A 13,804-nucleotide genomic window follows, 5' to 3' on the forward strand; every position below is an offset into this window, starting at 1 on the left:
AGAGCTCCAAGTCAGATCCCAAGAGAAGGGGAAGCATATTATGTACAGTTGGGTACCAAATGCTGCTCTACATACAGCTGAGCACAGAACAGAGGTCTCATAAGGCTCCCTAAAGAACAAAGGAACAAAGAACAGTGCCCAAGGATACAGGCTGTGAGTACCTAAGCTAGAAATGTGCAACTGATGCATTTAACCTGGACATGTGTAACTTCATAGATGTTTCGACAAGCAAATGCTTTCCAATGTAAGTTGCTTAAGGGACTTCAATATCCATGTACAAATCTCTGCCAGGTCAGCTAATAGACAAAGCTGACAATTACCTTGTACAGCAGGTCTGATTTAAGAGGCAATGGGACATTTTGACAGAATTTCACAATATTTTAAGAGCAGCAGCAGACAGAGAAAACCAGAGGGATTTTTTAGGAGAGAGCTTGCTTTGGTTACACATACTCTTTCCTTCACTGCCCAAGTATGATATTGGCCTTATCCTGCTCCCCAATACCATGAGCATCCTTAGTTTTCAGTCCTTAATTCTCCATTCTTACCAGCCTAAATAGTTCACTGAGTTCCTATCCTTCTCCTGCTGTGCACACACATCATACATCATTCTCTACAGGTATCTGCTATGTGTTCTCACTGGCATCATGTCCATCCTGGCCAGGGCAGTCTTCAACTGCTCTGCATGTCTTGTGTCCCTTCTCCTGCTGCATTGTAGCTAGTCATAGGCTGATGTCTCTGCTCCAAAGATACGTAATCCTGCTTTTCTTGTCAGTTCTTCCAGTGTCTAACCCAAGTTTATGTGTACACTCCACAAGTAAACCAGTGTTTCTGCCTGGACACGTGCTGAAGTCAGCAAACAGATTACTGAGAATAAATCAGAGAGAAGACCTTGTTCTCAGGTCCCATTCCTGGGCTTCAATTGTGACTTGCACAACACTGAGCTCAACTTATTAAAGCAATGCTCAGACAATGAAGTGTTGTTTTTTTTTTACTTAAGGGGATGATGCAAGCATGATTTGATCAACACTAGAGAATTCAAGCTGAGAGAAAGCAGATTCCTTAAAATTTTTACCTGCTATGCTATCACAAGTCTTCGCTGAGCATGTTAAAGAGTTTTAATGATTTAGAACTTGGGCAGAAATGGGTAGATTGAGATGGGAATCACATCAGATTTCAAATTTTAAAATCATTTGGGGAATTCAAATAATAGGTTCCCCTAAGTAGCTTTTATATGTTTTAGAACATAATTTCCCCATAACCTTATCTTCTGCAGCAGCTGAACAGCTCTGGGTGAAGCTTAAAAATAATTCTAAGCAACCTACTCTGAAATAGGCATTCATGAATAGAGCATTTGTGCTCAAATGGGTGAAATCTGGAAAAGCTTTTAATCTTTTAAAATGCCAGGTATTCTAGTTGCAGAAGTAAGGCAACCTCAACAACAAACAGTGGTCTCAACCCAAGCTATAATAATTACATGAAATTCACTGCCCTTAGTCCAACCGTGTTACACACAACCCTATGAAAAAGTGACTTTACTCTGTGATTTCTTATAGACTGATGCTCTCCCAGGCTATAGTCATTACTAAAGATTAAAGAAGAAACTCCAAATGTAAAATCTTTGAGATACAAAAAAATTTATAATCGTATATACATATCTACTCATATTAAAATAAACATAAACTCAGGAAAATACAAACAACACAAAATGAAATTGCCACCTTTTACCAGAGGGCATCAAAGATCCCACACTATGCAGCCAAAAAGCTTAATGCAGCAATCAAGAACCTTTGTTTGAGTCTCACAAAGCAAGAAAGGCCCCAGAAAACAGGAACAGAACTAAAATCTCCCCGAACTCTGGGTGCATATTCACAGCACCCAGACTTTTATCTTAACTCCAGACTGTTGCTAAAAGATGCAATTTCTCTTCGCTGCTCCAGCCTCCCACATGTGTTTCTACTTTCTATAAATCACTCACCCATGCAAAGACTCAGAGCAGCTGTGATCAGGAAAACAACCCCCACACCAAAATATATAATCAAGGTGTCACAGGACTCTCAAGCCCTTCCAGAGCACTGAGCCCAGCAGTCACACAACCTGCTGAGCCAAAGCAGAACACGTGGTGGTGGGAAGAGAGACCCTTCCCTTCCCTTCTGCTGCAGCTTACAGCCAGAGACCAGGGAGCACAAAGCAAGCAACCTGTAGCTGCCAGCTCTACAGACTATGCATCTGAACTCTCTGTAAACACATATTTATATCATGCTTCATTTAGGTACAAAACAAAGAACCTGGGGAAAGAAATCATAGTTTCCTATCTAAAGCCCAGGAGGAAAAACAGACTCACAGCTGTTCTAGATATTTTGACCTTAACTCCAAATTGCAAACACTAAAAAAACTCTCTCAGCAAAACCTGTGTTTGTCACTACAGTCTTACACACAAGTGCAACAGCTTGCATTTGAATGCTAAAGCAACCCATCATCGTTAGGAATGGATGCTCTGCTCCACAGGTATAAAAACTGTATTTTTTGTACTAATAAAATTAAATTCAAACTACACCTCTCTAGTAACATGTTTGACTTCTGCTGCTCAGAAGTCACTGTGGTCCCAACATTTATTTTCCCCATCCTCTCCTCTCCCCCACTTCTAGAAAAATGCATGCTGTTTGGGAAATGCCTCTCCTAAATTATTTTCCATGAAAACAAATTTCCTGTACAAAGATAAAGCTGTAGAAACACCACTTAATTGTGCTTGTACCAGGAAAGACCTGCATCTTCTAAGTCACAGAAAGCTCTAGAGAAATGCAGACCCAGCAATAGAACAGTGACTTAAATACAGAATGGAGTGACCAGGCTGTAATGGGGAACTACAAGGGAGACCTGTCAGAAACAAAGCTGCTACAACAGTCCAGAAAATATGGGCAGCCCGAAGGGCTATATCTGGTATCATTTGCTGTTGCTATGAAAAATCATTTTTGCAGACAGGATGTAAAGCAACACTCCCCAGGGACAAAGACACTGTAAGAATGAGTGGGTGGGAAAGAATCATGGGAGGATCAAGACCCTGGAGAGGGACACTTCCACAGCTTGCTGAATCTCAGTAAGATGAGTTCAGACAGCACAGAAGTGCAAGGAGGTATGCAGAGCTGGAGGAAGCAGTGGGTGGAAAGGGGGAAGTTGGTTTTTTTTATACATTCTAAAATTTGCCACACTTCTCCTCCACCCTCTCAAATAACAGGCACTTGGAACAAAGGAAGCTGACTTTTTAAAAGTTGCCTGTTTGTTTTAGGAACATGTACATGTGATAAAGCAAAAATACTGTAGTCATTAGCAGCAGACACGTCATGCAACAAAACAGCTTCTACAAATACAGGCCAGCAAAGTACTCACCAAAGTAATCAAATGTGCCAAAGCCAATACATACAAATCAAGTACAAGAAAAGTCTTAAATGGCTTTTTAAAGAAACTTCAAAAATAACCCTGCAATGTAATCACTGCAATAATGCTTAATGCTTTCCTGCCAGTTCCCACCACTCAAACTAACTCTAAACCCAATCTCAATCTGTCCCTCAATCTCAAACATAGCCCCTCAAAAGTAGTGTGTCTAGAATATCAATCCCTCCCCTCTTGCAGAGGCTCTTCCAGAATAAAAAGTAGCCTTCTGTGGCAGGATGTATACCAGCAGTTACTCCTGCTGTCTCTTGGATTGTCACTTCCCAGGACGTGACCCACACCTATGACAGCCTATAACTAAGGCAGATGTTTACCACTTGTACCTGGGGACACTTTGGGCCATCTAAGGGCACACCTATGCAAGCACCATGCCTGCAGCTTCTGTATAATTCTGAACAAAGTCTAGCCCAACTATTCCCTTGGACACGAAGTCTTAAGATTTTATGGGGGAAACTTCAGTTAATCAGATTTATCTTTTCTTTCCATTAACAGTATGTCATACAGTGCCTCTGACTCTTGTTTATTGGCAGTCTCGGCAGAAGGATTTTGAGAAGCTGCCATCTTTGCACTTCTTGAATGACTGACCAACCTTGGCCAACAAAGAAACTATACAGGGCTTATTCTCATCTTTGCTAGTCTTCAGAAATATACTAGTTATATATATACTATACTAATATATATATATATATATATACTATACTAATATACTATGCTAGTCTTCAGAGGATATACCTGTCAAGAGACCCAGGCAGCAATGAGAAGAGCACTAAGAATCCATGCTGCTAATCAAAAATGGTAGTGAATGTCAAAGCTTTCAGCCATTACAGCTTCTGCACTCTACTGACGAGCCTAATATGTATCCTGATACCTGCTGCTGTAACCCATCGAAGTCGAGGTGCTAATAGTATGAACATCCTCACTTTGGCCAACGTAGGATTTTTTTATATGTAACTATAAAGGATCAACAATCAAGTACATTTATCTAAGACTCATTTTCAGCATTTCTCATTACCCAATACCATTTTGGATATTTCTCTTTAAAGTCAAAACTGTTTCACGGTGTCTTGCAGATGGGAGTGCACAGCCGGTCAGCTATCCTCCTACCAAATTCAGAACAGATGTTTAGAAACAATTCTAAACTCTCTACTGAGGCCAAGTACACAGAGTTCAGCAAGACAGCATGCTGCTATATGAGACAGGCTGCTCAAGTAATTTTTTGAGGCTCCTCCCAGCTGCATGGAGCTTTCATTGGCTCTCATAAATGCCTAACAAATCTGCAAGTCAAAAATCACCAGTCCTAGTGATTACTGTTATTCTTGTGTGGTTTCCCTCATTCTCCTGTGCAAATACTATATAGCAATAAAAGTATGAACATTTGGTGCAGATATAAACGTGAGGCATCTTCCTCGATAAATCCAAGTCAGAAATGCTCCTGCTGATACAGGAGTGCTTTGAATTGTGGAATAGTGATGTTTTCTTTTCAAGTAAAGACATGGACAGGAGGAGGGAAGAGGAGAGGAAAAGGTCTTTTTCATCTGTCATACAATCAGCATTTAGAAAAGCATGAAATAAAGATGATTTAAAACAAAGCTACAGTCCAGTCAGTGCAGTTTTCATCCACCCTTGATTTCACAGCTGTTTACTGAGCAATGACATAGTATAATTCAGACTTTTACATCAAAGGAATCCTGTACAATTGCCATGTTTTCATGCAAACTAGAATGTGGATACAGAATCCAGTTTTCATTCCTTGAAACGAACTATTATGTGAATGGCCCATGTAGGGATCAAACCTATAGCCCCAGTGTTATCAGCACCATGCTCTGACCAGCTGGCCTCATCTCAGGGTCATGCAGAGTTCTGCTCTTTTAGGAAGCCAAAAAGTCTGTCCTTTATCAAACTCTGAAACCTGGTTCATGCAACTTCAAGACAAATACATCTGGGAAAAGCTGCTGATGCCATACTCTTTATAAAGTAACAGATGTGGTTTATGGAAACCACCTGCTAATGCCAAATACAGATGCTAAGAGAAAAGGGCAGCCACCCCAATGATAGCTTACATGAAAATTTAAATAATAGACTAAGTAAAAGAAAATAACTAATTTAACAGAGGGAGGAAAATATGTCAATATAACCTTAACAGGATATACAAATGTTAAGATACATTTGTTTGGAGAGGGACTTTCTTTATAAAACCAAAATTAAAATCTCAACTTTTCTTTTAAAAATCCTAGCTCTGCTGTGGAAAAGAAGCTTGAAATCATGAGCAATGCATAAACAATGCAGTTCATAGAGATTTTCAAGCAGCAAAAGACTTGGAGGCCTGAGACATCTCTCTCCCACATACCAATCCCAAGACCCATGTTTAACAGAGGGGGACAGAGGAACAACACTTACTCAGCTACCACAGGCCATAGAAGTAGATAAAATGTGCTATTTCTCTATGTATGAGAATACAACAGCATCAAAGTCACAAGGAATATATATATATATGAAAATATACAAGTCACAAGGAATATATATATGAAAATACACAAGAAGGAGAACAACAAGCTCCAATCCGTGGTTGCTTTAATTTTATTTTGATAAAGCATTTAACATCTGTTATGCTTAGGATTCAAGGAATGTTTTCTACAAAATTCACAAGTTATCACTCTTGTCAGCAGTAAACCACATTGCTGTATCTAAGTTCTTGTGGTTACACATGAACATGAAGAACAGCTGATAGCACAGTCTATAAAACAGCAATAAGTCTTCCTTGCAAAATAATCCTTCATTTGTTTACTACAATGTGATTATAAATAACAAAGGAGATAGGGCACAGCAGACTAGTTAACAAAGTAAAAACTAATAGTGATTTACTTTGTATCATTTATGAAATGATCTGAAAGTAATTTCATTTTTCCACATAGCTTTCCTTTTAAATAGAAATGGATTTAAAATACTCACATCACGATGCACCCATCAACTGAGCGCCTTTCTCTGGTATTCAGTGAAGCTATGGTCAGCATACTTCTTATGTCAGCCTCCCACCCCAAGCCATTTTCTGGAAATTCTGAGTGAGAAACCTTCCCTAAAATTCCCTCCCAGGTATGGGCTTGCTCACCTGAGCTCTTAGGGCCTCAAACTTAACTCCTCCTTCCCATTCTATCTTCAAGCCTCGTTAACTGCTGCATTCCAGGAAGGCAATTAGAGGAATATGTCATGCAGAGCAGCAGTAATGAGGAAAACAACTGTAGCAGCTCAGACTGTGATAGTAAACACCTGCACAGCTGGAAGTGTGGTTCAGCTGGGACTGCCCAAACATTTTTCTGACGCTTTCATTTGCCAGAGTGTGCAGGACAATGTCAAGAACTCCTGAGGGGACTGGGGAATACATAACTGGCCAGGAGGCTTCAGGTTACAGCTCAGAAACAACGCAAAGCAGAAAAAAGGCAAAGGGCAGCTTTTGGATCGATTAATCTGTTTAGCAAGTCTTTCAGGTGACATGCCTGTGAGGGTCATAGAGGATGGGAAAGTCCATTTGTGAGTCAGGAAAGACTCTCTCAAAAAAGAGCTCTCTCCTTTCCTGGGCCAGAGAAGCAGGTGAAAAGTGGAGACGATATTTTCAACAGCAGAATATATGTTATGTTTTGCTCAGCCCTGCACAAGTAACTTCCAAACTTCAGGGTACTATCCCTGAAGCAAAGTACTTTAAAGTTTCAAAAAGCCTCAGAAGGCAACTTGGATGTTCCAGTGTCAAGTTTTTAACTAACAACACTATAACTTCACAAATGAACCAAACAAATTTGCTGTGAATGATTTTACCCAGGTCTCAATTCACAATTCATGAAGAAATGCAATGTCTTCTAGTCACGGGTGCATGCTAAGAAAAGAATCCTATAGGAATGCATGAGGATCATCATTGTGGTATAGACCACTGGTTTTTTTTAAATTCTTCTTTCCTATCTCTGACCTATGCAGCAGTTCTCAAATACACTTTGATAAAGTGAAAGGACTGAATAAGTAAAGGACTGAATCCTAGGTAGATACAAATGAGCTGAGACCAGCTGGATGGAGGCCACAAGGTGTAGTGGATCAGGGAGGGAAACGCACAAGGCAGCTGTGCTCCATCCTGGTCCCAAGATGATACTGCCCTGACCATGTTGGTCACTCCCCTCCCAGAGGGGTTCCATGCACAAACAGCCCTCTCTCTCTTCCTATATAACACAGGGCTGAGATTCTCAATAAGAGCAATCAGCAGCCCCAAGTAGGTACTAGAATCGTGATGGGTTATCACAGCAAAGGGACAAACATGTTTGAACCTAGCAGAACATAAAAACTAGCATTTGTTTCTGCCGGCCTGCATAAAAAAGTAAAAGGACATGTCCAGCACTGCACAGGTTTCTGTAACATACAAACACCCAACACAGTATTATATGAGCTACCCAAGCACAAAGAGAGCCCTGGACACAGTACTGAAATACTTGAATACTTTCTCAGCCAGTCACACAATTTCCAAGTCTGGAAGGGAAGGTTTCCTATCATAGCACCAGAGTGCAAAGAGCAGTGTTGGCATCCTCCACAGAACAATCAAAAAAGAAAGAGGAACAACATTCCTCTTTCACATAGTTACATGCTAGCATTCAAAGTGCTTCCATCAACAGTTTCTGACTGACAGCCAAAAATAACATTACACTTTCCTTACAAAAGTCTGACATCCAATAGACCAAGCATTAAGATGTCCGGAAATAAACCATAAAGGGATTTCATCAGTTCCCAGCTCCTGTTTAATACCTAATTATTACCTATGGCTATAGACAATTTAATGTACCCATTCAGGCTTCCATATTTCATTCTAATGGGGAAACATATTTACACAGAGCAAGTATCCATGTAACCACAAAGTAACAAATCTTTTTTAGTATGTAGAATAGTAAATGTGTAATAAAGACTTTAAAATGCTACTCCAGGGAAAATATTTGACTAAATTTACACCCAATACTATATTTTGGTGATAAAAAAATCATTTAGTCTGTTGCAGAATGACTGATAGCATTATGAAGAACACTGGCTACAGGCTGTTTAAACTTCAGGCAATGGAAAAACTGCATTTTGTGTAACTATGCTTGCTTTATATCTATGATGGATTATTTGGCCATAGGAGTTGCCGGGCAAAGAATTCACTGTGATGGGTGCCATACAGGTGCAGAACAAAAAGACTGCTCTTTGCCTTGTGCTAAATAACAAAAATTTTGACAGCTCCTGCATTAACATGTTTTTGACGTCTGAATTTTCAGTAATTTTTCAGATGCAAAACCAACGTTCATCTGCCATTGTAAATTAAATGAAGAGCAGCAATGAGGAAGTTTGCATGGTAATCTAGAAACAACCAACTGACCTCTGAATTCCAGCCTTTGCCTGCAACTTTCCAATTTCTGGTACTCTTAAATGTCAGGTTTAGAATTTTTGGCTAGAACTGAGAATGTACAAATTACAATACTTCAATCCAGTTGAACTCAAATTTTTTGCTGCAGGAAGTCTCCCTTTTTAAAACACCTAAAAGATCATAGAAGCTGTGGCAATACGAGTACCCTGTTGGGGCAGTTGCAGAGGGTGTATATAGAGATGGCAAGAGGTTTGTGTGAGGACAGTATGGAAACAGTAAGAAGCTGGAAGAGAACAGACCATTAAGCCCACTGATAATTTTTTCCCATGTCTATCAAGGTTACTTGAAGGCTTCATATATTTGGTATTTGCCTCTAAGTCATTACATTTGAACAATTTTTTCAAGGCTAGAAAGCAAGTTCTTATGTCAGAGCCTTCACAGAGAATATACCACTTCCTCTTCCCATTTATAAAATATAAAAATCCATCTTAAAATGCTTTTGCTGACCTCAGCTGAGGCAGCACAGTAGAAGGAGCCACTGGCCTATTGCCTTTGGGGTCAAACACCATGAGACTGGTCTCTGCCTCCCTTCCCATCCCACCTGTTACACCATCATGAGTTGAGTAGATGGAATTACTTAACAGTTTTTCTTTCCATTAGCCCCTGAGTTTCCACTCTCACCTTCATACAAACATTTCTGTTTCAGCCTCAGATTAATTCCTCCCATGTGCAGGAAGCTGCTCACCTCTCTGATCCTACCCTCCTCTTCAAACTAAATTCACCAAACAGCTGGCCCACACTGACTACACCAAAGGCTTTCCTGTTTAGCACACCTTATCTGACAGTTACAGGTGTTGTTTATTGCTATAATGACATAGTCACTATTATGCACTATTTAAAGCAACCCACCCTGGAAAAGCCTTAAGACAGATGTGGTGCAACATTCCTCACCAAGCAGGATTTAGTGAAAAGGAAGGTAATGATAAAAATCAACTAATATATCCATGACTAAAGCAACATCAAGCAATAAAAGGTTAAACTTAGCTTACTTCAATGCTGCAACTCTTCTTAAAATAGGCCAGTATCTGTTAAAATCTATTCCATTCACCACTGTACAACAAATCAGAGCTACATAACCTAAGTATGATTTTAAACAAAATTATGGACAGAGTATTTTTAAAATCAGATAGCTTTGACTTAAAGGTACCTGTTTCTACAGGTGCTGAAAACCTGTAAATTAGTTTGCACATTTCCCTTTTCTATTAATACTTGCAGGCTCATTTTGAGTGGGATTTTTAATTTTATTCAAAACTCTCTGGTGTCTTTTTTTGAAAATAAAATAAAAATCCATAGCCAAATAAGAACAAAAGACTCCAAAATATGCTAGTGTACTGCTGGCTAAATGACTAGGCTAGTTTTCTGGCTGGGCAACTCTTCAAGAATCATTTTCTCTACTGCATGAAAGAGTTATTTATCACAAAACTCCATGCAGTCAGAAGACAACGTGAGGGACTCCTGCCAAAAAGAAAGTCAGCATCAAATCAAAGTCTGGCCCTCAGAGCGTGTACCACTTTTCAAACCATTCCTGTTTGGAGTGCTATAGCATTTCTTTAACAGGAGGAGTAAATTACCAGCCACTGACATTGGGGCGGCTCGCTTTTTCTCTTTCTTTTCCACTCCGAATTTCCAAAGCCTGCAAAGTTTTAAGCATGTATTATATACAAATAACACCAGAGCATTGCGCTACAGCATCTTCTTGTTTGTGGGAGTTGTCTTTCAGCTGTAACATGTAGCTTTTGGGATTTCCATTGGAGCCAAGCAAGCCGGGGAGGGAGCGGAGCTGAACGACAATGGGAGTATCCGGCTCTGCCTCCCGCTGGAAAAAACAGCAACAGAAGGGGAAGGGAAGACTCCTGGACACCGTATGACAATTGTCCTGTTTCGGGGAGCTCAGGAAGAGGGAAGTCAGCCTAACAGCTCCACTGGGTGACTTTTCTAAGCAAACTTTCCGAGCTATTTAGCGAGGCGGCCAGAGGCTGCCACCCCTCCTGCCTCACCCCCTCAGCCGCGGCTAAGCCGCTCCAGGGCGGCGATCCCGCCCCGGCTGACAGGACCCGCAGCACCCGATCGCCCTCCGCTGCCGCGGCCCCGGGACCTCCCGTGCCCCTCCGCGTCCCCCCGCGCCCCGCCGCACCTTTTGCTCAGAGGCCGGACCCGCACGGCTACCTTGACGTTGGCCATGGCTCGGCTCACGCCCAGCAGCTGCGGCCGCCCGCGCCCCGGCCCCGCATCCCGGCCGGGGCGGGGAGGAGCGGCAGGAGCGGAGCCGCCCGGCCCGGCCCGGCCCGGCCCGCCCCGCAGGGGTGGGCAGGGCAGGAGAGAGCCCGGCCCAGGCAGCCCCGGGAGGGAATGCACGGAAACTTCCCCGGGCAGACAGCAGGCGTTTCGGGGAAAGCCTGCCCAGAGCAGCCGTGCGCAGCCCCTCCAGCATCCAAACCGCGCTTTTCCACCAGAGACAGGTCTGCCCGGGAGAGCGGCACCCCCGGAGAAAGAGACGGTGAATCCGCGCTCCCTCAAACTGTCTTTTGCAGCAGCAAAGCAGCGCGGGTTTTACCCAAGAGTACAATGCCAGCCCGATTAAGGGTGATGTCCTTAAAGCATCACTAGGGACGAGCACTGTAAGCCTTCCACATTAATTTGACAGAAATTTAGGGACGGCAAGTATCCCTTCCTTATTAGTGCTAAAGGAAAGGTCTCAAGTGTTTTAGATTCCTTTGGAAACATCCAATCTTCATGTAGGTCGTACTTAGGATCTAAAAGAAAATGTTGAAACTTCCAAAGAACTTTAATTGAAATTGATACCTAGTTGTTGCATTGATTGAAGTTTTGTACTTAGAGTAATACAAAAATCACAGAAAGTTTGTTAAAAATTTCTTTTAGAATACTGCCTCTGTCAGCTACTGATGTTACAGGAAGATGCAAGAGCAAGTAGCATTGGCATAAGAAGATGTCAGGCTCAATAGGCAAGTCCTGTTTGATTTTGGCAATTCCATTTGCCAATGCAAATTTTTAAATAGACTTCTGGTTTCAAAATATAAACTGAGCTATATCTGAATATCATATATGAGAGTTTTAGAGTCCTATGTCACTTTTATATTTAAAGAACTTCTGTTTAAATTTATTTTAACTGCTTTTTTTGTACTTTAAGTATAGCTCTTTTCATGAGACAGTTTGCCTTAAACTCCAAGAATGTTATATCTAAATGAAGAGGGTACCACATTTCAGAAATTTTCCGAAGTGAAGAATGGGATCCATCCTTGGGACCCAATACTCCATTCACCACAGAGATGCTAAAATGAATATCTACAAACTGTGAATCATTGTATGCTTCTATAGATTTATCCCTTTAAATCACACTAAAGAATTAACTGACACATCACCGGCAAACGGCAATTAGCTAAACTCTACCAACTCCACAGTCAAGTCTTCAAAAGTAGATACAATAAAAGAAAATATGCTCAACTCTTTGGGATATGGCAAAACTATGTATTTCAGAGTTACAAGGAACAAACTGACTAGCATGTTTTCATTGTGCTCTAAAATGATTAATTTGCAACAGCTTTAATGTGCCCGATCTAAATCATCACTATAAGAGATAGAGAGTGAGAGGCTAAGCCTAGAACAGATGTAAGAGGACGTTGATTCACAAAAAATCTCAGAATCAATTAGGTTAGAAAATACTCAGCTCATCGAGTCCAACCTGTGATCACCTATTGTTCTGTTTTCTCCCATGTCACAGAATGTGCAAAGCATTTTCATTAAAAATGTCAGGTTCTCTGCAGTTGTGTGGAAGACCTTCATTTCCACATCTGAAACAGCAGTGACATAGGACTTAGGACTCAAATCCTGTAATGATATATAGCAAGTTTACACAAAGACCCCATTAATGCTTGTGGGATGTCACCCTGATTTCTTAGGATTTTCTAAAGCCTTCTGAGTTTACATTCTTGTAGAGAATTTCTCACGCAACTTTCTGTAAACAACCTATTATTTTGCATTCTTTCATAGAGGCGGAGAAATTTGATGGACTGGTAGTTTGTCCAGTGTCATTGGAGAGGTGGCACGTTCACCCTCCAATCCACTGGCACCTTTTGAGAACTATAAATGATTGGAGTCAGAAGAAATAAATTAGTCTCTTCATCATGACCATAGCTGGGGTGCGTCATTTTTCCTTGTGTCCTCTGGTGACATCGGGACTCAAACACCAGTTTATATTCTTAGATTATACCAAGTGACATTCTGCTTAAACCTAATTAAAATTGTTTCTATCCTCTTAACTTTTCTCAGCAGCAACAGAGGAACATCAGCTATAGCTTACACAGTATGCTAGAGAATTGTTAAATTGGATGTCTTGCATTCACACTCTGCAGAATGGTTACAAAGATTAAAATGAGATTCTCACAGAAGTTCAAATATAAAATAGACCAAATACAAGTAAGTCGTAATAGAGCTTTAAGTTTACATGCAATAATCAGGTAAACTTGTGAACTTTGTGGTACTGAGCCACCCAGTGGTTACTTTGAGAAAGCAAAATGCTCTTATTTCAGCAACAGAAATCAACAGCTGGATGTTCACGTAACAAATGATACAATGGTAGAAAGGAATACATCTGCACCACTTCAGTCTGCTCAGCATCCTGAATACAAAACTGGGCACCCTCCAAAGGCAACCAACTATCCTGGATCATAGATGTCCTGCCAGTGACATTCTACCATCCCGTCTCTTCATGAGGGTTACAAACTGGGACAATCAATCGTTTTGATAAACTGTCAATCTTACTCATGGAACAAGAGTTTTATTCTAAGTGGGACACTGAAAATCAGGCAAGCAACAGAAAAAGAGGATCTGAAGAATATATTTATCATTTATCATTTATATTTACCATTGAAGCATGGTTTGCAAATCAGTAGACCTGCCATATATTAGCAA

General features: G+C 40.9%; 1 protein-coding gene across 1 annotated transcript in view; it reads right to left on the reverse strand.

Annotated features, from left to right (window-relative positions):
- Positions 1–6,908, reverse strand: part of STARD9 (StAR related lipid transfer domain containing 9) — a 93,396-nt gene extending 86,488 nt beyond the window's left edge. Inside the window, exon 1 of the mRNA XM_068193403.1 lies at positions 6,397–6,908. Within this exon, the coding sequence (XP_068049504.1) occupies positions 6,397–6,458 (62 nt within the window). The 5' untranslated portion in view covers positions 6,459–6,908. The remainder of the gene's footprint in view (positions 1–6,396) is intronic.
- Positions 6,909–13,804: the final 6,896 nt, after the last annotated feature.

Source organism: Anomalospiza imberbis, chromosome 6 (assembly GCF_031753505.1).
Source record: "Anomalospiza imberbis isolate Cuckoo-Finch-1a 21T00152 chromosome 6, ASM3175350v1, whole genome shotgun sequence".
NCBI lineage: Eukaryota > Metazoa > Chordata > Aves > Passeriformes > Viduidae > Anomalospiza > Anomalospiza imberbis.